At 45.7% G+C, this 27,208-nt stretch overlaps 3 protein-coding genes across 3 annotated transcripts; 2 read left to right on the top strand and 1 right to left on the bottom strand.

Annotated features, from left to right (window-relative positions):
- Window positions 1-1,145: 1,145 nt before the first annotated feature.
- LOC133398084 (protein phosphatase methylesterase 1-like) lies at window positions 1,146-7,342 on the top strand. Its single transcript, XM_061669696.1, has 11 exons — window positions 1,146-1,236; window positions 2,498-2,687; window positions 3,011-3,068; window positions 3,471-3,522; window positions 3,591-3,745; window positions 4,562-4,652; window positions 4,720-4,785; window positions 4,863-5,007; window positions 5,186-5,348; window positions 6,992-7,056; window positions 7,271-7,342. The coding sequence occupies exons 1-11, from the start codon at window positions 1,208-1,210 to the stop codon at window positions 7,340-7,342; spliced, it is 1,086 nt and encodes a 361-aa protein (XP_061525680.1). The 5' UTR covers window positions 1,146-1,207.
- Window positions 7,343-7,837: 495 nt separating this feature from the next.
- On the bottom strand, window positions 7,838-13,512 carry LOC133397788 (RING finger protein 150-like). Its single transcript, XM_061669095.1, has 6 exons — window positions 12,745-13,512; window positions 11,760-12,010; window positions 10,903-11,057; window positions 10,691-10,787; window positions 10,365-10,611; window positions 7,838-9,459 (listed from the first exon to the last, which is right to left on the bottom strand). Exons 1-6 carry the CDS (start codon window positions 13,199-13,201, stop codon window positions 9,341-9,343), a joined length of 1,326 nt encoding a protein of 441 aa, XP_061525079.1. The 5' UTR covers window positions 13,202-13,512; the 3' UTR covers window positions 7,838-9,340.
- Window positions 9,332-26,205, top strand: LOC133397787 (SH3 domain and tetratricopeptide repeat-containing protein 1). Its single transcript, XM_061669094.1, is given in 21 exon segments — window positions 9,332-9,487; window positions 14,750-14,811; window positions 15,040-15,102; window positions 15,486-15,616; window positions 15,898-16,003; window positions 16,097-16,237; window positions 16,731-16,929; window positions 19,019-19,095; window positions 19,341-19,536; window positions 19,620-19,750; window positions 20,074-20,112; window positions 20,218-21,385; window positions 21,387-21,532; window positions 21,830-21,970; window positions 22,047-22,265; window positions 22,482-22,662; window positions 22,829-22,979; window positions 23,064-23,186; window positions 23,298-23,448; window positions 23,903-24,099; window positions 24,376-26,205. Coding segments are annotated over 20 exon segments (3,825 nt in total). The 5' UTR covers window positions 9,332-9,487; window positions 14,750-14,780; the 3' UTR covers window positions 24,610-26,205.
- Window positions 26,206-27,208: the final 1,003 nt, after the last annotated feature.

The raw sequence follows: 27,208 nt of genomic DNA on the forward strand, positions 1-27,208 counted from the left end.
TTTTATACAGAAATGTGTCATAGTTTAAATTTAAGATTATTTGTAAATATTGGACAAAATCTAACAAACAAACAAAAATCCTCATCCTGACACTAATATTTATATAATTTAAACAAATCCAAGTTCAGTGTTCTTGAAAGCTGTTGAAGGAAAGGAAATCATTGATATTGTTAATAAATGTAAAAAATAAAGCATGTATCGATTGTAACCAAATGAATATGAAAATTGCGAAAAAGGTAATTATGTGAATTTCCTACATATCATTCCAAACTGGACAATTCCCAAATAAAATGAAAACTCCCCAAAAATCATTCTGACATCCAAAACTGGTGACAAACACAACTTCGCTAACCACCTTTCTCTCGTCTGCCACAATTCTCCCAAATTCAGGAAAAACTCTTCAATAACATACGAGAGAAATTCATAGAAAAACAAAATACTCTCCGACCGTCAGTATGGATTCAAAGCAAACCGGTCAGCTTTCACTAGCTTTAACAGAACTCGTTGGAAAAAAAAAAATAATCGTGCAATCCATAGACAATAAGAAACTTGCAGCAGTTTGTGTATCTACAGAAATTATTCAATCAATACCATAAATCATGATAGACTGATCAGTAAATTGGAATACACATGGTATTAGGGGTGTAGGCTTGAATTGGCTCAGAGGTTATTTCACAAAAAGGCAGCAGTTTGTGAAGCTTGGGTAAGTTTAAATCGAAATGCATTGTGTGTGGTGTCCCCCAAGGGATCAGTGTTGGGACCACAATTGTTCGTCCTGTATATTCATATTTTATGTGACGTGTACCAAATTTTGAAGTTGATGCTTTCTTCTCATAAGTTATTATATTGTACTTATTTGTATACATGTTTGCGGGGAAAAAATCTATTAAATGCCTGATCACTCATGTTTTCTTTAAAGAATGGTACGCCTCTTCCAAATTCTGCTAACTTATAAGCACAAATGTAAATGACACACGTGAAGTGTCAATGAAGACACTGAAAGTTTGGAGCGTGTCACTCTGCAGGCCCACTCCTGTCTCCATCAGCCAATGGGCCGCTGCCGCCGAGATGCCGCCTGACACCGCCAGCTGACTCGTTATTGTTCTCCCGTGCGTACTTGCTCTTCTTATTCGCCGGATGGATGTGAGCCAGGGTGTCGTGGAGCGGGTCCTTCTGCCGGAGTGACTCCAGACGCTGAGAAGCAAACATGTGGGAGGAGAGCTTTGATAAGGAGCAGTAAGTCACTTTTCCATATCACGGACAAGATGCTTCGCAAGTTTACTGACCTGCTGAGATTCACGTCAAGTACAATGTACTTGGAGTGTTTAAAACGATGTTTGTATGTATAGTGCCGCGAAAAGGTATTTGCCCACTTCAATTATTTATGTATGTATTTGTTTGTGTAGTTTCACCACTGTGTTTAACATCATAAAAAAATTTTTTTGTTTTTCAACTAATCAAATGTTTGGGAAAGCTGCGTTCATTTTCACTGACCACAGCCAAGCCTGATGACCTCAAGATGTGTTCAATCAAGAAATCACTTAAATAGCACCTGTCTGGCAAAATAAATTCGTCCAAAAGAGTTCAAAAAGATGCAACAAAATGCCACAATCCAAAGGAATTCAAGAACAGATGAGAAATAAAAGTGCGGAAAGGGTTACTGAAGCTTTAGGATGTTAGCAAACCACAGTGAGAGCTATTATCCTAAAATGGGAGAAACTATGGAACAGTGGTGAATCTTCCCAGGAGTGGCCGGCCCACAAAAATTACCCCAAAAGGCACAGCAACAACTCATCCAGGAGGTCGCCCAGGACAACACTGAAAGAACCTCAGGCTTCCTCTGCCTCGGTTAAGGTCAGTCTTCGTGACTCAACTGCAAGTGGAGAATGGGCAAAAATGGCATCCATGGCAGAGGTCCAAGGCAAAAGCCATTGCTGAACATAAAGGCTCATCATACTTTTTGCAAAAAAAAAAAAACAAAAAAAAACACATCTGGGATAAACATAACACAGCATTTCAGAAAAAGAACATCATACCAACAGTCAAACGTGGTGGTAGTGGTAGTAGTGTTATGGTCTGGGGCTGCTTTCCTATTTAAGGTCCTGGACAACTTCATGTGTTTGATAGAAGCATGAATTCTACTCTTTACCAGAAAATGCCGAAGGAGAATATTCGGCCATCGGTTTGTGACCTCAAGCTGAACGCACTTGGGTTCTGCAGAAGGACAACGATCCAAAACACACCAGAAAGTCAACTTCTGAAGGGCTTAAACAAAACAAAATGAAGGTTTTGGCGTGGCCTAGTCAAAGTCCGGACTTGAAGCAATTGAAATGCTGTGGCGTGACCTTCAAAAGGTCTCTCACGCTCAAACCCCCCAGCTGAATTAAAATAATTCTGCAAGGAAGAGTGGGGCATTCCTAAGGCAAAGTTGTTAGATTGTTTTAAAGAAACAACAGGTAATTCTCACCACTGTAAACAGTGTCATTTTGTGTGCCAGGGACGTGGGCCAAAACCTGGACTACTCGCCCGTGTCGTGGCGTGAGTATTTCGACCAAATGGAGGATGTGAGCGTGGGCCAGGCCGACAGCCGAGACGTCTTTAGGGTTTACAAAGCGGGATGTGAGGGCCCCCTGCTGGTTCTTCTGCACGGAGGAGGACACTCGGCCCTGTCCTGGGCGGTCTTCACCGTGAGTGCAACCCCAGGCCGCTACAGAAAGCCGAGTTGAGCATTTATTCCGTATCCGACGAGTGCGCACAATTGTCCGTGTACTACTACACTGTTTGTCCCCACAAATAAGACAATTCGGTGCACTACTACAATGATTACACAACTGAATGACATTACAAATGTCACACAGTAGTGGAAAAAAAACTTTACGAGTAAGACAGTCATTCTACTAGTGCGCTGAACTGTCTGACTAGTGAGGACAAACGCCATACTAGCACATGGTCAAATATGCGTACTAGTAGTTTTTCCTCACTATTACTTAATGACTTTTATGCGTTGCAGACCGCCATCGCTGCCAGAGTGGGCTGCCAGGTGCTCGCCATGGACCTCAGGGGTCACGGTGAGTCTCAGGACATTTCCACACGGACGCAGGTATTTAGAATTTTGACAATATGTCCAAAGTATGGAATAATTTCACGCTAAAAAAAAGCAAAAGTGCAGTGCGTCTATTGCAAAACTGCAGCACTGGCTTACACAACAGACAACTGTACAGTCTCATTCGCTGACTCCCACATCACTCACCAGGCCAAGCCCCGCCTTTGAAAGCCAAACACATTCAAAGTCACAGATACTATGGTGTACAACAAATGGGATGGCGACCCCAAGTGGACCTAATACCTGCACCTCACATGTATATTTTGTATTAGTATTATGCAAAATCATTTTGAATGTGATTACTTTAATAATGGAAGGGATTTTTGGTAGAAAAATCGCTTGTAAAGATATTTGTCCTCCTGTCAAGGTGACACTCTGGTCCGCCAATCGGATGACTTCTCCACTCAAACCATGTCCAGGTAAGCACACTCAGAAAGCGGTCACCCCGCCGACCAGACGCTAACCAGATGCCCTGGGCCACTCGCAGTGATGTAGCCAACGTGGTCCGAGCCTGCCACGGCGAGATCCCTCCCCCCGTGGTCCTGATTGGCCACGGTGTCGGCGGCGCCATCGCGGTGCACGCAGCCAGCAATGCACTGATGCCCACCACGGTGGGACTTGTGGCCATCGACGTCGTGGAGGGTGAGGGCTTTTATTTACTTCCGCCTCCGAGGCTAAACTTGGCTCCAGCCCGAGAAAATAAAGCTTGTTACTCAGTTGAGATGTCTTCGGCGCCATCTTGTGGCAAAAACAGCAAATGGGAGGATAGGTTGGCCAAAAAAATGGAGACAGGTTCATGTGCGGTGTAGCGTTACCTCCATACCTCTCTGCTCACGTGGCAAGATTGTAGTTTTCAAATAATATGAAGTCATCACGGGGACGTCACGTTATTATGCAAGTCTGTAAATGTAAACATTAGCTCATCTTAGCTACCTACGTTCACTGAATATCAAGTCACAGGTGTTTTTGCTCATGTTAGCTAGCTATGTTAGCTGAATAAATATCAAGTCACAGGTGTTTTTGCTCATGTTAGCTAGCTACGTTAGCTGAATAAATAATATCAAGTCACAGGTGTTTTTGCTCATGTTAGCTAGCTACGTTAGCTGAATAAATAATATCAAGTCACAGGTGTTTTAGCTAATGTTAGCTAGCTACGTTAGCTGAATAAATAATATCAAGTCACATGTGTTTTAGGTAATGTTAGCCAGCCGTGTTAGGTGAATAAATAAGAATATGGAGTCACGGGTAAGTGTTTTTATGTGCGTGAGCAGGGAGGTTTTGGTGTTTTATACTTGCAAATGTTTGTGTGTACAGCTATGTTGTAGATGTCGAAGTGTGTTGTAATAAGTTTAAATGTGTTTGAGCGTTGGGAAGCGTAGAAATGTTGAAAAAATGTTTTCATATGCGGATTTTGGTGCGGTGAACGGAGTTGACCGTATCCTGAAACGTGCATGGCAGGAAGTGCGATGGAGGCGCTTCACAGCATACAGAACTTCCTGAAGGGAAGACCCAAGTCCTTCAAGTCTATGGACCACGCCATTGAGTGGAGGTGAGCAGTCGTCGAATGAATTTGGAAACCCCGTCTCCATTGATTTGTTTACTTTTCTGTCGGTTAGCGTCAAGAGCGGACAAATCCGTAACCTGGAATCCGCCAGAGTGTCTATGGTTGGTCAGATCAAAAGGTAGGTCGGTTTTGATTGGTCAGTAGAGCGGTGCTACCCCGCCCCTGCTTGTGCGCAAGCTTGCCGATGTGTGACAGGTGTGAAGCGGAGGAGACCGACATGCTGGAGCGGGCCGGCCCGGTCAAGGACGTGGTGGAGGAACGCAATGAGGAGTTCTATGACCGAAGCTACGTCGACGAAGAGGAGAACGCCGCCACAGAGGCCAGCGTCGGCGAAGGCCAGGTATGCAATCCCACATAACGCTACTCCGAAAAAAATCGGGACATTGGGCTTTTGGGTCAAATTTCAGGATGAACCTAAAACCCACTTGAGCCTTTTCAGGCGAACTTAATCTGACCGCTAAAATTTGGAACGGAAAATTCACAACACTGGCATGGCATTCCTTTGAATGTGTTTCTAGAGTGTCTACAAATGGCGCATAGATCTGTCCAAATCTGAGAAGTACTGGGACGGCTGGTTTCGAGGAACCTCAAACCTGTTTTTGGCCTGCAACCTGCCCAAACTCCTCCTGTTGGCAGGAATCGACCGGCTGGACCGAGACCTGACCATTGGTCAGATGCAAGGTGAGCCCCCTCGTTAAGATGCCAGTCAGGACATGATCCCGGTGATTGGCTAATAGAGACTTTAGACAAGTGGTTCTCAAACACCAAGGTGGTTAAAAAGCTCCTCGGTGGCGGGGTGGATGAAGTTCCTAAAGGCTCTGGATGTTGTGGGGCTGTCCTGGTTGACACGCCTCTGCAACATCGCGTGGACATCGAGGACACTGCCTCTGGATTGGCAGACTGGGGTGGTGGTCCCCTTTTTAAAAAGGGGGACCGGGGGGTGTGGTCCAACTACAGGGGGATCACACTCTCCCTGGTAAGGTCTATTCAGGGGTGCTGGAGAGGAAGGTCCATCGAGAAGTCGAATCTCAGATTCAGGAGGAGCAGTGCAGTTTTCGTCTTGGCCGTGGAACTGATACGGGCTGTTTGGTCCCTGTACGACCAGTGTCAGTGTTTGGTCCGCATTGCCGGCAGTAAGTCGGACTCGTTTCCGGTGAGGGTTGGACTCCACCAAGGCTTCCCTTTGTTACCGATTCTGTTGATAATTTTTATGGACAGAATTTCTAGGCGCAGCCGAGGCCTAGAGGGGGTCCGGTTTGGTGGCCTCAGTATTGCATCGCTGCTTTTTGCAGATGATGCGGTTCTATTGGCTTCATCAAACCGTGATCTCCAACTCTCACTGGAGCGGTTCGCAGCCGAGTGTGAAGCGGCTGGGATGAGAATCAGCACCTCCAAATCTGAGACCGTGGTCCTCAGTCGTAATAGGGTGGCGTGCCCTCTCCGGGTCGGGGATGAGATCCTTCCCCAAGTGGAGGAGTTCAAGTACAACTCGTATCTTGGGGTCTTGTTCACGAGTGAGGGAAGAATGGAACGGGAGAGCGACAGGCGGATCGGTGCGGCGTCTGCAGTGATGCGGACTTTGTATCGGTCCGTTGTGGTGAAGAAGGAGCTAAGCTAAAAGGCGAAGCTCTCGATTTACTGGTCGATCTACGTTCATACCCTCACTTATGGTCACGAGCTGTGAGTCGTGACCGAAAGAACAAGATCGCGCATACAAGCGGCCGAATTGAGTTTCCTCCGCAGGGTGTCCGGGCTCTCCCTGAGAGAGAGGGTGAGAAGCTCGGTCATCCGGGAGGGGCTCAGAGTAGAGCGGTAGAGAGGTTTTCAAACTCTACTCATGTAGACAGAATAGATGCTCCCCTTTTATGCACCGTATGTATCTTTGCTCCTGTTTCCACGGAGATAGCTTCTCCGCTGGCACCTGCCGCTGTCAGCCAGTCAACCGCCACCCTGGAAGTGACAGCCTCTCTCTCTCTCTCTCTCTCTCTCTCTCTCTCTGTCTCTCTGTCTGTCGCTCTCTCTCTCTCTGTGTGTGTGTGTGTGTGTGTGTGTGTGTGTGTGTGTGTGTGTGTGTGTGTGTGTGTGTGTGTAAATCAATTTTCAAGGTGTCCACGAAATAGCTACGGATCCGTCCTGGGCAGTTGGTAACTAGCCTAACTATGACAAAGGAAGAGAAAGTACAGATACTGTATGCTTTCAATTGTTGGGAGAAAGAGCAAAACGTTATTAGGACAATAAATACGAATAAGTACATTTAACCGAAAGATCTACTTCAGTGCAGTAACTTTTCTTTTTCACGTGTGGGGCTTCTTGTCTGTTTGCAGGTAAATTCATGATGCAGGTGCTGCCACCCTGTGGTCATGCAGTGCAAGAAGACAATCCAGACAAAGTATGAAACTTCCGTTTTTCTTGAAAAAAAAAGGAATCTCTTTCAGATGAATACTTGTTGAAATGAAGTTTTAGTTTCAAATTTGATATATGGAGGGCAGTCAGCACTTTTTTTTTAAGCTTAACTGCATCTGCATGTCAGTACTGGCGAATGTTATTCATTCAACATGAAATATTGATCACTAAACGAAGGTGGTCATTGTGTGTGTGTGAAGGTAGCTGACGCCGTGGCCGCGTTCCTGTTGCGACACAAGTTCACGGAAACCAGAAGCGAAAGAACGAGGTAAAAATGAGTCAACAGAAAGGGGGGGGAAGTGCATTTGATCAGAGTAAAATGAGAAATGTATTTTTTTTTTCTTTCATTTTCTCTCCAGTCCACGCTCTTCTTTGGGGAGCTGAGGTCCACTGGTAAGACATCTTTCACCTATCCTTATAAGTGAAGGACCCAGTGTGAAGTCACTTGAGGAACACACTCCATATATGTGTGCACTGTTTTTCAGAAAAGCAAAAAAAAAAAAAAAAAAAAAAAAAAAGAAGACCCAAACAGATGGATGGATTTTCACACTTCAAACAACACAAACCTCCATTAAAGCCCCGTCTTCATCACTGATGTGGAGCCGCTTAACATCTAGTTATAGTCTGTAAACATTAAAATGGACTATTCATTTGAAAAGTAGCGGCCGAGCCTGGTTTTTGCTCCCTTCGGTGTGGTTTAAAAAAAAAAAAAAAAAAAAAAAAAAAAAAAACGTCAAACAAATGTCACAGTAAGAACACAGGGAAGCTTACAACACAACAGACATAAGTTTAATGAGAACAGCATTCGCAAAAGTAAAGCAGCCATGATAATGCGTCATCATCATCATCACATATTACAGCTAACAAGCTCGGCACTGTGTTCAAGTGCTAAAATAAACGGAGAGCATTTTTAGGAAGGAATTTTGAAATGTTGAAGGTTTGACAACAAAAATCACAAGTTTGCATCTTCCATCAGCCAACAAAATTAGTTTATTTGCGCCCATAAATCCTTCTCGGAGGTTTTCTTAGAAGAATGTAAAATGTCGTTGACGTTGGACTGAAAATGCTCTCTTATACAAAGAATGGCATCTTGTCGAAACGTCACAAAACCAACAGCGTCAAACCCAATTTTATGCGGCTCCACAAAAGCAAAATGTAATGCGCTTACTTCGTTTCTTGCTAAAGAGGATTTGTTTTCATTTTGGCAGAAAATCTGAACCAAAATCGACATTTTTCTGGGATAATAGTTGGATGCCATTTTCCACGACTTCCGATTTCAATTTTCAGTACTGTGTATATAATTTAAAAGCAAAGGGCGGTCGTGTATATGTAATAATGAGACCTTTATATGGTTTTGACAGTCATAACAGCGCTGCGAGGGGAATCATACCCTACCATGTGGCCCGTGACAAAAAAGAGAGTTCGACACCGCTGGTGTTTGTGGTTTTGTTTTGTTACAGTCGTTGCTTCTGTTTTGGATGCAAGCTGTGCAACAAGTTCTTTATTCAACATTGAGAAATCTTGACCTTTAGGACATCCTCATACGGCACGTCCGTCGCTTGGCATGGTTCGATATGTACAGTACAAAACGCCACCAGCAGGAGGGGGGGGTTGACTCAGTCTTCTCTGCGTTACAAAAATAAACATCTCCTCAGGTAGCAAAATAGATGACAATCTCGAAGCTCTCTCAGCGACCTCGGGAGTCACAAGCAAGCCCCTCTGTTCGTCTCTCCATGGCGCCGGCGTGAAAAGTGGAAGAGAATAATGTTAGGAGGCCCAAAAAAGTGTTTGTCGGCAGACTGGACGAATGTAGAAATGTTTTTGTTTGGAGGTCACGGTACACAACAGTACCGACATTTCTGGTCATCTTTTCGGGGACGGAGAAAAACCCTACGATTGGACAAGAGGGAACTACAAAGAAAACACTTTTTGGGTTTTTTTTGGGGGGGTTTTTTGGGGGTTTTTCTAGTGTTCAATACTGTGAGTTGGAACACTGCCGGGACCAAGTCGGCACAAATGTTCACCCGGTGGCCTCGCCGCAGTCTACCAAATGGAGCAGGATTTCCCGGAGAAGGACAGGAAGTGACCGGCCTAGGTCGTGGAACATTCCGGAGAAGATAGAAGAGGCGGATAACCGGAGGTGGGAGGAAGTCACGTGTGCAAGTCCCAAGTTGCTTTGGCAAAAGAAAAAAAACAGGCCAAACTCAAAGGAGGTCCTCTTCTGTGTCGCTCATTTTGCTTTTTTTTTTTTTTTCCCCCCCCAGTTTCTCTCAGGACTTGTCCCCCATCTGAGACGCTTGAACGGATCCCTCCTCATCTGACAGACCCGTTTCCACGGCGATCACCAGCGATGCCACAGAGACGCTGCTCACCAACGGCTGGAGCTCACCTGCAGGGGGGAACGCGGACACTCGAAGGTGAGCCACAACGGCTGCGAACGCGTGCAACGTTTCCAGAAAGTTCCCGGTAAAATTTCCACAGGATGTTAAGATGGGGAATTTTGGAAATGGTGTACTGAATACTTTTTCCACTTGAAGCATGCTCGAAAGTCAAGTTTTGGCTCTCGACACGAAGCAAAAAAAAAAAACAAAAAACTAACTAATTTGACCAAGCGATAGCTTGTAACTTGTGGGAAATCTGGTTGTTTTAGACAGGATCAGTGTTGGGGGGTAACTAATTACATGTAAGGAGATTATGTAATTGTTATCCATTACATTGCTAGGAGGAAATGTGGAATTAAATTAAATTCTTTTGGGAATTTCCATGATTACAATTTTAGTTACATTTGTAAAATAGCCGCAGAAACTCAGATTATTATTATTTTTTTCCTTCTCATGTCACTTCCACATAAAGCCGACGACACTTGTGATTGGCTCTCTCTGGTCATGTGCCATTGTTCCATAGTCTCAAACACGACCTATTTTTCCAAATATGACCTCCAAGCACCACTTTGTGGTGCAATCTGTTAGTTTGTCTGAGATTTTGAAAAGGTTTCTGTGGTTTGAAGCATCCAAGGATCCTGTTGACGGATTCACTCAAAATTAAGTCATGAAAATATCAGCAAATATAATTGGTCATTACTTTGCAGAAAGTCATGGAAATAGTTACACTAGTATTACGATTTATATTAAACTGGGTAACTTGTAATAGTGACCAACCACATTTCCAAAGTAATCTTCCCCAAACTTGTCAGGATTATGTGAAAATATAATTATATTTCAGTTCCCTATGAAGGCCAACCTTCGATTTTGGAAATTCCTGGTTTATTCCGATAGAAATTTTCCAGAAGCTCACCCGTGTGCGTGTCCGTGCTGGCCGTCACAGGACTGTCCCTCAGGGTGTCGGGGGGATCCTGGTAGTCCTGCGGGAGTCCCGTCCGTCGCACCCCCGGATCCAGAACCACGGAGGAGCCTCCCTCGCTTAGCGTGCTGTCGCTGGCCGCCCCGGAAACCACTGCCTCCAGGGCCAGGGGCCCAGCGACCCCGCCGCCCAGGGCCAGGTCGTAGTCCAGCGGCAGGTCATCCAGGCAGTCTGCGTTTAACTGGAAACGAGAAATGACAGAGCAGAGATGGCGCGAAAGCCGAGGGAAGCGCTCCCCGTTCCCGCGCCGCCGTACTCACAGCGATGCCCAGCGCCTTCAGGATGTTCATCTTGCACATGGGGCACGTGCGGTGGTCCAGCAGCCACGGGTCCACGCAGCTCTTGTGGAACAAATGTCTCCAAGGACACAGACACACAAGCGGAGTCAAGTCACCACCAGGGTTTGGAAGATTTCAATTTTGCAACACTTGTCACCACAAGACCAACTAGGAAATAACGAGGGGTGGAATACCTGCACGGCAGGATGCGGACCACGTCGTTGGCCTTGTAGCCTTCGATGCACACGGCGCAGTTGTCAAAGTCGGCCTCCGTCTCCTGGTCGCCCTTCCTGATGTTGCGCACCTGTAGCTTGCTGATGGCCTTCTTGGCTGCGTCACCAAGGCGGCGCTGGCGAAGACGACAGCAAGTTGGGTTTATTCCATTTGAAAGCAGGTCTGGAAAATCACTGTTATATAGTGGACCTACATAGTTTCCTAAAAATCCCTTTGTAGTGATTAGGTAGTAGGGAATGAATGAATGATTCCAAACGCAGCGACTGCGTTCTGGGTTAACCATTTGCACCGTTCCTCACACTGACAGTCCTTGGCAACGTAGTCAGCAAAACGCATTATGGGTACCCAGAATTCATTGTGGCGATGTTTTAAACTGCAGTACTGTAGTTGGAGAAGATTAAGCTTAACGTTGCTCTTTACTTGCATTTGTTCCTCAGCCCAATTGACCTTCTTTGAGTCATTGTTGTAACATTTAAATCATTTAGCTGATAAAGATGACTCCATCAAAGATGTGCAGGGGAATAACTGCACTCCACTGACTTTAAAAAAATAATACTAATAATAATAATTTGCAATGCACTGAATCTGCATTAAATGAACTGCGATATAATGAGGGCTTACTGTACTCTCTAATTACTAGCTAGGGATTTTCATATCGTGGATTATGTAGTTGACTCTAGGGCTCCAACGATTAATTGAATATTCCCTAATTACTATCAAGGGCTTTTCAGTGAACTATATAAAAATCCCTAGAGTGATTGGGGGAATGAGAAAATGATTTCCCAACACAGCCCTCGTCTGGCAGTCCCGTTTCTACCTGGTTGCGGTCTCGGGCGTTGGCGTATCTGAACCTCTGGATGTAGTAGAACACGAGCCAGGCCAGCGAGATGATCATCAGCACGATGAAGGAGATGGACACGAAAACCACCGAGGTCCTGCTCACGTACTTCTGCAGGTTCCTGGTCCCGATGGTGATGGTCATGGTGACCGTCAAGTTGCGCTCCAGGAGCGAGACCACCTCGCGACCTTTGGGCTCCGGGATCATGATGGCCACCACGTCGCCTGTGCCTGAGGGGGAGAAGGATGGCAAAAATGTTCCAAGAAAACTCTCGGTGGCAGTTGTGGAATATATTACTTGAAGTCCCAAAACCTTCCACGTGCAGTGTTCCCGTTTCAAGACGCCCGTTTGAGTGCTTTATCATCTAATGACAGTTTGACTAGTCTTGCCTGATTTTCCCACACTCCATTTGTCGCGACTTGTCAGGAATTGAACAATATCACACGCCGTGTTCCATACGACATACACTACCCTCAAACGGTTTGGGATATCTGGCTTGGGGGATGAAATTTCAGGATGAACCAAAAATACACTATAACCTTTCCAGATGAACTTAATTTGACCTTGCTGAACTCTTGAACGCACGTGTCCCAACGGTTCAAGGTCACTGTTCACAACAGGACGCCCACTCCTGTGCCTTTCTGTTACTCTTCCAGTCCCCCGGTTGACACCAGCTGTGAGACTGTCACTTCCTGTTTGACGCCGAGGAACCGATGATCAACTGCGAGACGTCGACGAAGACTGCCTAAATAACCAATTCCAGTTGAACCAAGAAATGTTTCGTTCCATTCGTGGATCAAACCCAGCGGGTAGCTTACTGGCCGTTCAAGCGTTGGGCATGTGCATTCAAAAGATGCGGAGATGGTCAAATTAAGTTCCCCTGCAAAGGTTCTAGTGCAGTTTGGGTTCATCCCCAATATCCCGAACTCCAAACGAGGAGATAAAAAGAAGGCGGCGTGCCCACCGGAATGAGGCATGGTGATGGTGTCGTTGGCGTTGGCCGAGCCCACGTTGAAGACGACCACGGCAGAGGCGTTACGCTCGGCGGCGTGCCGGATCTTGTCCTTGTACGTGCAGTTGCCGCCGGCGATCAGGGCCACCCAGGCCCCGGCATGGGCCGGCGCCGGGAACGGGGTGCCGGGGTCGCAGGCCTGGCGGTCGTGGGGCGCGGCGGGCAGCACCACGACCCCCTTGGCGTCCCGCTTGGGCGAGTGCTCCCCGTAGCGGCCGCACTCGGTCTTGTCGGTGCGCGGCGTCTTGGTGGAGGGCTCCACGTAGGTGATGTTGACGAAGGCCGTGTACCACTCCTCGCGCTCGGCCACGGTGAAGTCGAGGCACAGCAGGTGGACGAAGCAGAAGGACAGCAGCCACGTCGAGAGGGCCAGGCTGCGGCAGGCCGCCGCCACGGAGCACGGAGCCATGACGGGACTGATCCCCCGGCTCCTAGTCCGCCATGCGGGAGTGGTGGTTGTCTCGGATGAACGTCCGTTTGTCGCTCGGTCTTCCCGTCTGTCCGCTTTCAGCTCCCCTCCGCTGGGCTACGTTAACAACAGACGCCCGTTAGCCGCCTCCATCTGCGGGCAACAAAAACATCCGCGGAACCAAAACCGCGGCGGATCGAGTCGCCGATCAAAACGCGACAACGGGGCGGAGGGCGTTCGGAGATCTCGTTAAGTTGGAGACGCCATTTAAACTGCATTGTTTTGACTGGGCACCCCGCCCCCTCCTCCTCTCCCCCAAAACCTTTTTTGATGTCAAGTTAGCGAGGAAGGCGTACGTCCGTTTGTGGATTGTCAAAACAAAAGCTAAAATGAGATTCGGCGGAAAGCTTCCATTTAACTGCACCGTCATAGAAGTGAAATTTATTGGGTTATTGAATAAAACATGTTTCCTACATCACTCGTTTTACTTTTATATATACTTTTCAACCTAAAAAGAAACCTACATCTTACCTTTTTCTCTTTTTTATTTGGAAGCAGGGATCATAAATATCCGGTTTTCCTCGGTCTTACTGGCGTCAATTTCAAGTCGCTGTGTGGTGCAATATTATGTTGCTACGCCACCCAGCGGTCTGGCATATCCACAATGGCGCAGTCTGGACACACTTTAAAGTGGCAGCAGTCCTCCGTCATTGGTTAAATCCACGTCACATGATTTGCGGACGCCATGTTGTTACCTGTTTTTTTTCCCCTTTAATAGCGCAGGCCTGCGGTAGCATTGGTCAGTGCATTGTTTCTTGTCTGAATGAATGTACCTGATTTCGCTTCCAGTTTACTAACTAGTCATGATAATAATCTCAGATTAACAAAAAGTATATATATTTTGAGGTTTCTGTGGGAAATATCTCTTACAGATGGTATATTTTGGAAATAGTCAATTGAGTCTCATTGTGTCAGTTTGGTAACAATATCGGAGAACAATCGGACTGTGTACACCATCCCATGTACTGCTGGGCCAATGGCGAGCCAGGCTTTTACTAATTTGTTGACGTGGTCAGTCCAGTTACGTTAAATCGTAGCTGTCCTCTGCTCGTCTGTACACTTTTGGGAAAGCAAACTCAGTGTTTTTCTTCAACCATTTTGGGGGCAAGTGGTTTGTTTGCTCAGTGAGCGATGATTAACCAGCAAATAGCAGAACTGTACACATTTAAGACAAGTCTTTGTCATAATAGTCTATCATTGGGAAAATAAAGACATGTACAGCATTATTTTGTCCGCCCAGCCAAGCAAAGGAAATGGAGGAGTGCAGCTTCAAAATAAGAGTCGCACCAAAATAACATGAGGTTAAGGATTCATTTTCAATGTGGAACAGCTCATTCCGAAAAGTGTAATAATCAATTCAATGTGTTTATTAGACTGTATTTATCTATTCCCGCTTCATTATGTAGCTTTTATTTCGGAGAGCCAGAGCAGCTGCTGTGGGCTTGACTTGTTTCCTCCTCTGAGAAGTGCTGATGTGTGTCCTCACAGTGTGCTTGCGTGACCAGAAGAAGCAAGGCCGATGGAAAAAAGCGGACGACACAGCAGGCGCGGTAAGAGAGAGTATAAAAAGTACCTACTTTTGTTTTTCTCTCCATTATGTTATCAACCCTCAAAATGTGTGTGTGTGTAGATCTTTATTCTGTCAATCTTAGACTGTATTCTACAATGTCCTTTTAATTGTAGTTGGTTTTTTCTTGTGCAAATATTTGATTTATGGCTTTAATGTTTTACTGAAGTTGTGATGATTGTCACAAATACATTTTTCATGTTTCTTCCAGGCGCTGCTTTCTCAAGAGATGCTGCCAGTCTGAAGGGAACACCTGAGGAAAACCGTCCAACAGGTCCTGACTTTTTTTTAGCTTTATTTCTTTTTTTTTTTTTGCATTCATGCCATATTGCATGAATTCGTCGAAAAGCTCGTGAAAGCAGAAATGTGACATGTAAAAGCCTAAATGACCCCAGTTACTAAACATGTCATGTGAGTCCATTTCAAGCAGTTTATACATTTACCCTTGAAGTCACTGATTAATTTTGAAGTCTGTATCAAACTGTAGCTGGAACGAGGAACTCGTTTATTTAATAAAAACGCAGTTGACAGTGACGAAAAGGATTGCTTTGTACGGAACGGTGTTTAGTTCTCAAAATAAATGACTCCGATGTGGATCTGAAGGCGTTCAGGGAGATTTGGAGGATGATCCCTGACTTTAGTGCACTTTTTCCTCAGCTCTGCCAGTGCGCCTGGATGTGGTCGCGGGTCCCGAGCGTCTTCCTGCACGCGAAGAGTCGCAGGAAATGCTGCGAGGGAAACTGCGCATTCAGCAGGCCGACAGCACTGAGCTCAGCGCTCTCTTTAGGGTACATCGTAAAAACACACTTGGAAGCTTCACGTTCAGCTTCTAGGTTTGTCACAGTTAGGTTAGTGAGAAAGAATGAACTGAATTGGAATGAATACAGGCTCTGGTTAAAGTAGAGGTACCGAGTTAACTCCCATTCAGTTAACATGGATTTTTGACTTCTAAAGCAGTCAATGACAGTGAATGTTTGAGGTAAAAGTACAAAAAAAAAGTCGAGACTGACAAGTACTCAATCAACCAATGAACAAATATAAATCTAAAAAGGAATTTTGTGTCAAATAGGAGTTGTCTGCTGACCTGGTCGCCATTGACAGTGAAGACCAAGTGATTTTTGTCTCGTTCAAAGCATTCGAGGAAGTATGGAAGTTCACAACATATTACACACACGGTAAATTGGCAATATTGTCTATTTTTACCATCTATCTTTAGTGTCCAACTTCAAACATGTTTTAATGTGGCTGCCATGTAATATTTCTAATAGGTCTGCTGGGTCATTTCATGGAGCATCTGTTGTTTGACCAAAAGTTGTGGCTCCTTTCCTTGGACGAACATCTTGAGATCGAGGTCTCCACTCCGGAGGACACGCTTCATGTTCTCTACACGTGTGCTCTCATGCAAGAAGGTAGGCGGTGGCAGAAGTTGGGAGTAAGCCACATGCTTGTATGTGCAAGTCCCCAAGTCTTAACTGTGACGTTTCAAGTAAGTCCCAAGTTACTGTGGCAACAACCAAGCAAGTTGAGTCAAGTTATTACTTGGATTAAGCTAGTCACAAAGTACTCTTATATTGGAGGGAGCATGAAATCGAAAAAAAAAAAAAAAAAAAAAGTATATGTACACCGATAATAGTTAAATGAACAACAACCGAGACTATCAAATAAACATTTAGCCACTGTAGATATGTTCAAAAGAGAAACAGAGTCATCAGCATATAGGGAAGAAAAAAAAAAATATGCATATCAGAGAATACTGACTAGTTTTTCTGTTGGATGTGTAACTAGCCTGACCAACAGGTCTTGAAATCTCCCACCTCTGGGTGACGGTGACATTTGATTGAAAATGTGAAAATGAGCGAAATGGCGGCGTTAAGGGCGTTGTGATCTGTGTGTCGTTGTCAGGGTCGCTGTTCGCTCGCTGCGCCGCCAGCCAGATGTTTGACAGTTGCACCTCCGGAGGTGACCTGTACCTGGAACAGGGAGACATTGCACTCTTTGAGCCGCCCTTCCTGGACTCGGGCTGGACTATCCTTTGCCTGGCAGACGGGGCCAGAGGCACCGCGCCCAAACCGGCACTGGAGCCTGTGATATCTTTTCATCAGTGAGTCACAATCCACAACATTAGCAAAACCGAATACAGTGGACCCCTGTTTATCGCGAGGGTTCACACCAGGTTCCACACACTGGTAGGTGAAAAATGCAATATAGAGAGACCTCTTATTAAAACACACTACTCATTCACTGCCAGCCTTCCCAGTTAACATGGATATTTGACTTCTAAAGCCGTCAATGGCAGTGAATGTGTTTTAATACTCTTATTCCTATAGCTAATCCTATTCCTTTGCACCTGTTCTCACTCTCTTGCTATCAAGAAATGGGAGACAATCGAATAACGGACTTTCTCGCTCACACAGTCCTCCAAAAAAGAGTACCCTATTTTCTCGCACTAGAAGGCGCACTTAAAAGCCTTTTAATTTTTTAAAAAATCTACGGTGTGCCTTTTAACCCGGTGCGCCTTATGTGTGCACCGAGTTCCAAAATCTGTAAAAATGTTCTTGTGCGCTTCACTGACTGTTGGACCATTTCCCGCCGACAGGGACGCAATGCTTACACTACGTACGATGGCAGCGATAAACCAATTAGAGAACATTACGTACAGTACATACGCTTACCTCCGCCACTCCACTGTACTACCGGTATGCTGCAAAACAATTTGTTTGGCTAAGGACCCCCGAAAATGGCATCAGCGAAGAGACATGCTTACAAGGCACAATTCAAACGACAGGCTATCAGTTACGCGGTTGTAAATGGGAATAGAGCAGCCGCGACAGAGCACAAGAACAGCGTCTCTCCAGTCACCATTCGACTGAAGGCAAAAACGTTAGCACAAGACATGAAGATGGAAGACTTTCAAGGTCCGTGTCGGTGCTTTCGTTTTATGAAAAGTCGCCATCCGCGCAAGGACTGCCGTGGCGCAGCAACTCCAAGCGAACTTAAATCGCTGGACATTGGCGTAAACGGTGCGTTCAAAGTGAGGTTGCGAGCGGCGTGGGCGCCATGGATGAGAGACGGCGAACACACCTTTACTAAAGACTGGGAGGCAGCGCCGGGCGAGTTACGCCACCATATGTGAATGGATTGTGGATGCCTGGGCTAAGGCGTCTGCTTGGACCGTTGTCCGCGCTTTCGCGAAAGCCGGCGTCATTCCTGTACAGCCACCCGGCAACGGGACTGACTCCGACAATGATGAGAGGGAACCCGGCATGTTTGATGTCGAAATTGCCCAGCTGTTCAGTTCCAGATACAGAAGATGAGGACTTCGATGGATTTGTGACAAAAGATTGCTCAAAAAAATAATGTGAGTGTATTTTTAAATACGTCGTTGAAAAAAGTTCAACCAAACGCACTGTTTTGCTTCCGTTACCTTGTTTTAGCATGCGCCGAATAATACGGTGCGCCTTATGTATGGCTTAAGTACAAAAATAGACCCCGTAATTGAGACTGCGCCTTACAATCCGGTGCGCCTTATGATGCGGAAAATACGGTATGCTGGCTTCCAGCTGTTTATGTGGCTCTCCCAGTTGATGTTTACTGTAAAATTGAGACAGAAAACAAATGAGAATTAAATTCGTATTGTTCTACCAAACCATATCATTTGTATTCTAACGAAAGTCCACTAGCTTAATGCTAACATCAAATGCAAAATACTATGGACCCGCTCACAGAAGTCAGCGTTGACGTTACGGTCATTATAAACCTTAGAACAACTGCTACTTTAACACACATGGAGCAGCATCAATTGCAACAAAAGAGAGTGAAACATTGTGTATATATACACACTAGCGTGTTCAACCATACCATATAGTACAACATTACTTCTCTTCCTCTTAAATAAGCTGCATCTACTGTACCTCCAGTTGAGCTCAGTGCTGCCTGGCATGTTGTGATACTATTACACTGAAAGCGCACAACACTATATTGGGACTTGCCAGTACCTATTCTGTAAAAAGCCATTTCAAAACAAACAAAAAACTATTGTTTTAAAATCGGCGATGTAGTGAGGAGCGCAAAAGATGAACCGCAATGCAGCAGGGGCTCACTGTACACTAGATTTTGCAGCTGGACCGAACGCACGCCACTCTGTAATGGTGACGAAAGTGGCCTTTGTCTTTCTTGTCACATGTCCGCAGGTGGTTTCTCAAGTCTTGTGCAGAGAACATTTTATTGGGTGATGGGAAACCTGCCAGTAACTTCCCTCTGCACTTTGGTGAGGTGGCAATACCTACTGGACGATTGCAGTGTTTCCCGACTTTTATTGAGCCAAGACGCATATTTTACAGTTGAAAAATTATTTACCCTGCACCAGCAAACAAATTATGTCACAAAAAGTACATACAGTATACAGTGGTGCAAACTTCGCTATTTGTAAAATAAATCATGATTCAGGGACCAGGAATCATAGATGCCATGTTGAATTGTTTTTGCATGGTAGTCATGTCCTGTTGTATTCAGCCACAGGCACGTGTGTGGCCACCGTGCAATATGACTCAGAAGGTCCGGACGAGCTGAGCGTGTCACCGGGTGACCGCATCATCATCGTGGGACGACTGGTGTCCTGTCACGGCTGGTTCTTGGGCATGAAGGAGGAAACGGGGGAAGCGGGTCTCGTGGCGACGAGCCAGGTGAAATGCTCGGGTGACACTTACGAGTGAGTGTTTCGCCACAACTTTAAGACGGCGCAAGCAAAGCAGCTTTCAGAAACGATGAAACGTCGTTCGTTGTCTTGTCCAGCTCGGTAAACGCTCTTTTAGACGGAGAAGAAGTGAACTTCTTCAACCTGCACGAGGACGACGTCATTGAGCAAACGACTGCCTTGCTCAAGAGAACATCTCAAAGTGATATCGGTCATACGTACAAACTAGGTAAAAAAAAAAAAAAACATGAAACACTTTTTTTGTTTGTTGTGTTTATAAGGCAATTTCAGATGAGAATCCATTGTGAAAAGCCCTCCCGATAGTCTGAAATGTAAAAACTATCAAGCAAAAGGAATTTGTCACTGGCATTCTTGTGAAGGGGATCTGTTGACATTAACCTGTGGTGTGCTAACAAGAACGTCAGATCCATAGTCCGTGGTTATGTTCAAAGGATCAGACTTTAATTTGAATATCAAACGGGTTCTTGCAATGAAAATGCAAATCTGAAGACGACGAGATAAATTGCCGTGTTCTTGATTGTTTCATCCCAGATGTGTTCAGTTCCCAAGACTCCGAGAAGAATCGGTCAAGTAAGTCCTTTTCGACTGGCTACTGCACGGACTGAGTCGTAAGCAGCAGGCCTGGCGGGTGGTGGGAGGGATTCTGGTCTCAGCGTCTTGTTTTTCCTTTTCCAGAAGCTCCCTCAGCCCCAGTTGAGACTGACTTCAAAGAAAATATGGAGCGGCTTCTCGACCCGGAAAAGCATTTAACCCCAGAGTGTGTTTGTCCGAGGATCCAAGACGATGCGATTGATCCTGTTGAAGGCCGACATGTGAAAACTCCTCGTTTCACTGTTCAGCCAGCTGAAGAAAGACAACACACTGAGAACATCACTTTGCTCCTGTCTTTTTTGGAAGGACGTGATTCCAAAGATGAGTTCAGAGTGTTTTACATACAAAGTCCTGAACTTCTGTCCTCCTCCATCTTCTGCGGCCACTCGCACGAGGACGAGTTGATTTCCTTTCTGTCCGTCGCCAGGGAAACTGCCAGGAAGAAGCGGCTATTGTGGTCCCAGACTCGTCTATGCTTCTTGTTGGGCAAGTTCTCCGCTGCCAAGTCCAAATTCAGCCAGGCCCGGGTTTATTTTGAGGAGGCTCTCGGCGTGCCTCGTGAAACCTTCACAGACGTTAGTCTGCTGGCGAGCATTTACTCCAACCTGGCCGCCATTTATCTTTTACAGAAGAACACGGAGAGCTTCTTTGGCGTGTCCGAGCGACTCGTGGCCTTGTTAATGGGAACGTCGTACTGCCTGGAATGTGTGAAGGAAAGCTCGGTTCTAGAATACGCCCTCAAGAAAGCGGTTCTTTCTCAAAACGCAATGGCTGAAGCTCGAGCTTGTTATCTTCTGGCGATGCACCATTGGGCTCATAAAGAGGGCCCAAAGGTTGTCCCCTACCTAGAGAGACTCCTTGTTCTTTGCGCCGGAGCTCAGGGAAGGTCGAGCGTCTCGCCCAGTGGAGGACATCTAACCCTGGGGAGGCTATACAGGGAAATGGGCCTCTACCAGCTCAGTATTTGCTCTGCTGCAAGAGCATCGCGGGATACTTCTACGACACTGACTGACGGCCTCAGCGGCCTGCTCCTCGTCACGGGCAACACCACGGACGTGGACTCCTTCCCAGCTCACATGGCTCCATATTTACACCGCTGTCTTTCTTTGACCGATAGCCAAAGAGCGCCAGCACACAGACAACATTCAGTGTTGAAGCACCAACTCGTCGTTTGTCTCTCGCAGCTCTTTTACCAGCAGGGGATGCTTGACAAGGCCATCCGACTCATGCGCGTTCTTATCGGCGGCACTGCCTCCCTCCCCCGACTCGGCAGAACAGAAGAACGCCCTCATCTGGCTGGCATGGCTCCACATCCACGACCGTCAGCCGAGCGTGGGACTGCGCGTCTTGGACTCGGTCTTGGCCGCCCTGCCTGAGCACTGCACCGTGGCGCTGGAAGGTCTGTGGATTTTGGTCTTTGGTTCTCGATCTTGTTTCTACATTGACCAAAGATTGGGAACTCGAGTCTAATGACCTGACTCAAGTCAGACTTAAGTTGCCAGTTTTAGGACTTGGGAATTGCATGGCTAAAATTGATGAATGATTCAACTTGACTACATTTGCATTGAAAGGGTTTTGCAGTAACTTGGGACTTGTGTGATACTTGAAGATGAAAACTTGAGACTTCTTTATGATTTGTACAAGCAGTATGTGACTTTCTGCCACCTCTGATTTTGACTATTTGATTGGCGTCAAGGGCTGGTGCTTAACATGCGTGGGGTGGCTCTCCGGTGCATGGGTGACCTTCGCAGGGCGGCAGAGAGCTATCACGCTGCTGTGGACATCTGCCAGGAGTACAAAGACTTGCCAAACTGGGCGGTAGCTCATGCTAACCTTGGTATTTGATGTACTTATTAGGATTAGACGATGACATGAGTGGGTTTGCAGTAAATTGCTTCCTTCTCCTCACATAGGGTTGATGTGCCTCAAGGCTGGAGCAAAAGCACTGGCACAGAAGCACCTGATGGAGTCTGTGCAGCTCTTCTCTGCGCTGGACGGAGGGCACGAGACAACTTTCATCGCCGTGCTGCTGGAACTGGGACAACACTGCGTGAAGGAGCGCCGGATGCATTATGGGAAAGGATGCTACGAGTGGGCTTTGCTGCTGGCAATCAACGCCAACCTCTCAGAGTGTAAATTGCCAAATTGTAATATCCTAAATGAGACATTGTTCTGATTTTACTACGATCAATCTGGGATTGTGTCTAAAATACGACGCAATGGAATCCACGACAATATTCGGTGGACAGGGACTGAGCCCTGAATAAAGAAAAAACACGAACTGTAACTGTAACTGAGAATGTATACCGATCACTAAAGGAGATCAATTCGATTTCAATGGTTGCCAGGCCAGCTGAGCGCGGTAAGACGCCTGTGCCACCTGTACGAATGTGAGAGTCCAGACCAGGCCCGGCGTATCATCTATAGCCAGCACCAGGTCCGACTGCTTCGCGGAACACGAGACCGAGAACGTGAGGGCGACGCGCAGGAAGCCATCAGCCAGCTCTTCCTCTCGCTGGCCACAGACAGGTGTTCCGCCACGGCTTGCCGTACACTAGTACTGCACTAGTTGAAACCTGCGCACTGCCAGTGCTACTAGTGAGGCGCTAGAAAGAATTGAACTTGTAGAATTGAATGTCGCTCACAATCAATGTTTTTCGTTGATTATTGAAACCTGTTTCGTCACCGTCCGCAGGGCCTATCGCGCAGCTCTCGACCACACCAAGAGCAGTCTGGGTATTTTCATCGACCTGGGCTGCAGGGAGAAGGAGGCGTACGGATGGCTGCAAGCCGGGAAGATCTACCACCTCCTTGGCCAGTTGGAACTGGTGGAACTTTACGTGCAGGTCAGTTGGATATCGATCGATCTATCTATGTGTGTTGTCAGTTTGCTTCGACTTTTAAAATGAAATGTCTCATGTGGTGGTCAGGTAGCACAGGATGTCGCTCTGAGCACAGGAGACTCCAAGTTCATCTTAAACCTGCTGGAAGCTGCTGGAGATATCTTCTTCAACAGCAGCCAGGACCGAGACAAGGCCATCATCTACTACAGGGTACGGTCGCTTTTAGCCCCCACCCATTACATCGAGATTCATCGTCCGGAAAGAACGGGAGTTCGCTATCGCAGCTTTGATCGTTTCGTTTTTGTCATGCCTTGGGCGCAGGATCGCGCTCTTCCCATCGCAGCCAGGAGCGACGCGGTGTCAAGCAAGCTGAGATTGTGCAACAAGTTGACAGAAGTCATGCTCAGTCTCCAACTGTACGGAGACGCCATGGAGTTTGCTCACACCGCGCTGGACATCAGCATCACACTTGGTAGGAAGGCTTTGCTCTTTTGATGAATTTACCTCGAATGTCTGACGAGATTTTTTTATTATTTTTTATTTTTTTTGGGATCATTGATACACCTACTGTAAACTCTCTCTTCTCAGCCTGATGGTTTTGATTTTTCTCTCAACATGGAGCACAAAAAAAACAAAAAACGACAACAGCACTGTGTAAAAATAATTTGGAGTGCAAGAACAAAAAAGTGCAACAGCAAATAAAACATTGTCTTAAGTAAAATAATAAAATGTATCAGGACTGAACTAATGATGAACAGAGATACCTGAAGCAAGAAGACCAAAAAAGTTAGATTGTTAAATAATTTGGATTTGAGCCTATGTGCAAATGTTTGACGATTTTTACATTGGTTCGCTGGCCTCGTGGTTGTTGAATTTGGGTTTTCATTTGGTTAACTCTAAACCAGCGATCGGGCGTTTCTGTCCAGGGGAGCACCTGAACGAGCGGGTGGCCTACTATCGTCTGGCCTTTCTGCACCACCGTTTAGGTCAGTGTGAGCTCGCGGAACACTACTACCTGAAGACCCTGAGCCTCTGCCCGGCCCCTCTGCAGTTCGACGAGGAAGCGCTCTACTACGTCAGGGTCTACCGGACCTTGGGGGACATCCTTTTCTACAATCTCAAGGTACAGGATGTTAGGGAGGACTTTTGGACACGAGGCCAACTGTGTGACGGGCAAGGTACGGGGGTCCGCTCCGTTCTTTAATCCGGTCCAATGAGCATTTACATTAATAAGAGTCGTGTAAATATTTATTATATGTGTTTCGCCCTTTTTTTCCTCTTAAAATTTGTCAATTACAATAATTCCATTAGCTCATGAAATAACTGGTTGTGTTTATTGTGAAGAATAAAATAAAAATATATTACTAAAATAATATTTTGGTCCTTTTGGTCTGTCCAGGAACCGTTTGATGCGGCAGGCTACTACCACTTAGCGCTGGCCGCCGCCATGGACGTGGGCGACAAGAAGTCGCAGCTGGTGCTGTGCACCCGCCTGGCCACCCTCTACCACAACTTCCTCATGGACCGCCAGCTCTCGCTCTTTTTTTACAAGAAATCCAGAGGCCTCGCCGCAGAGCTCAACGCGAGGAGGATGAACACGGCAGCGGATCGCGCCGGTGTCGTAGTTTACTAGGCAGCGCCCAGGGTCAGGAAGAAACGTCTCCCCTGCTGTATGACATTTCTGCGCGTGCACTAGCAGAACTACATGCACCCTGTTGGATGTCATACAGCAGTTGAAGGCAGTTGTGGAAACAAAGTTACTAGTAAGACATCGTCATTCTAGTAGTGCACTGAATTGTCTTACTAGTGAGAACAAATAGCCTACCATTACATAGACAATCCAGTGCATTAGTAGGATATGTAATAAATGCTCAATGGGCTTGCCATATACTTTAATAGTTCGGCAATTGTGTACAGTCATGTAGGTTTTGCGCCACTGAGGGTCAGTGTAATCCTGTTTCTAGGCTGCGCTCCGGAGATAATAGTCCAAAGCCGAAATGTTCATCACGCAAAGCCTGAAATGAGCTAAAAATTACTTTGTGAGGTGAATAAAGTCATATCTGGAACGAAACAAACAACAACAACAAAAAAAGCAATGTAAAAAAAAAAAAAAAAAAAAAAAAAAATGCTCATTGTGAACATTAGCTGCAGGCTGCCCAGGACAATAAAGATGTTCTAAAACACTTCTGAGCATGAAGAAAGGAGGGGGGGAACAGTGCAATTGGTTTGAATAGGCTCTAAAAATATCAGCCAGGCTGACCAATGGGATGTTGAGGCTGACATATTTAGAGCATATGCTTATTTTAATAGTGCACCATAGTATATTTAGCTGCCACGTGCTGAGTGTGTCCTTATGAGAGTTTATGGAGGGACACCATTCTTTCCCATACGTTGGCCTTGGTCGAGTCTTTGAAATGTCTCCTTTACGTAACCAACTGATTCAATGCCCACCGACGGGTCGCAGAGAGATGCATCCCTTCCGTCGGTTCGTCCAAACATTGGACTAATCCAACTATATCCTCCCAAAAATATGAGCAAAGGACAAACGTTGTGTGTCAGCAAGCACGGCAAGATGCGGGCGACAGTGAGGCGGTGGCGGTAGAATGGCAGGGGGAGATTGATGTCTTCTGCCCAGTCAGTGTTGCTGCAGTAGCAATTAGATAATAGATCCGGATCAGCAATCCACGCGGGCCTCGCAGTCAGCGCAATGCTATGAGAGATTGCACGTGCGAACATGGCCGCTATCGCGTCTTGAGTGCGCAATTGCTACGAGAAGTTCAACAAAGGGAGGGGAAAAAAAAAAAAAAAAAAGCTGTCGTAAACCGCGACTATATATTTTCACTCGCATCACATTTGTTCGATCACATTCTGTTGTATAGTTAGCTCGAAGGTTAGCTTCATAATAACGTAACTGACGCAGGGGTCAGCAATCTTTGACCCCTTGGCTAAATGGTCATTACAGTGAAGAAGTGAAAAATGTTTTGGGATTACTGGATAATGAATGCAATAAAACAAAATTGGCACTGCATCAGATTCCCACTTCAGTTGCCTGAGTTTGTGTGCGCGTGTGTGTGTGTGTGTGTGTGTGTGTGGGCGCGTGTGGGCGCATGTGTTTTAACGTACCCGAGAGAGAGACGGGACAGGTCGGCTTCACGGCACTTAAGTTGATTAAAATCTGTGCACTGCAGTGCCTCCGCCACTCTCCTGTGCCTCCGTCTTTTCTCAGCATTCCGGCAACCACTGTCGCATTCGTTTTGTTTTTTTTTCTCTTCCAATTTCATCCAGCATTTATTAGCGGAGATGGCAAAAGTACTCAAAGTGTTTTTTTTTGGGGGGGGGGGGGGGACAAAGTAAGGAGTAGAAAGTATGGGCATTTGTTTTCAAATGTAGGGAGTACAAAGTGGTCAGAAAAAGGATAATACACTATAGGTGCAGTTGTATTATGTGCTTGTGTTTTCTATGTTCGCATGGTTATCTTTAGTGTAAATGTTATTAGTGTGGTTTTATACAGTACAACACTGTTGGGTGCAATTTTACATGTGAAAATATGTATGGCCAGGACACATATAGACAAACGAGCATTCACACACTTTTAAACTACACAATTTAGACTGTGTATGCGTGGGTGTGGATATTAGATTTTTTATTTATTTATTTTTTTTTTTTGGTCCAATCACATTTCATTTCACGTGATCTGTCCAGGGTCTTCACCTTCAGTGGTGCTGGCCAATGTTAACTTCGGCTTTATGAACAATGAGATGGTTTCTTTTTTTCTTTAACCAATTGCATTTCAAATTTGTCCTCGTTGATGACGACACCATTTTCTGATTGGTTGGCCTAAATCTGTTGCGATCTGCACACAATGAATAATAATCTGCTTCTTAGGTGAGAATGATGTATCTGACTATATTTTTATTTTTTTCATGTTATTCAATGAAACATTGATTGTGAGCTGCTTCAGCTATGATCAAAAATGATATAGCTGTGAAGGCTAGTTTAGAAAAAAATATTTTCTTCATGGTCTTGGTATTATTACACTGTCACACGATCTAAAAAACAAACAAACAACTTTTATATTGTTTCATGAATGAATGAAGAATTATGTATCGTTAAAAATAAAAGGGATAGAAATTCAAATTGCAACAGAAACCATATTTGGGAATTTATCGTGACTGATAAATATCTTTATAATCATTATTAAAAAAAGGGAAAATGGCAAAAGCCATCTTGTT

Source organism: Phycodurus eques, chromosome 23 (assembly GCF_024500275.1).
Source record: "Phycodurus eques isolate BA_2022a chromosome 23, UOR_Pequ_1.1, whole genome shotgun sequence".
Taxonomy (NCBI): Eukaryota; Metazoa; Chordata; class Actinopteri; order Syngnathiformes; family Syngnathidae; genus Phycodurus; species Phycodurus eques.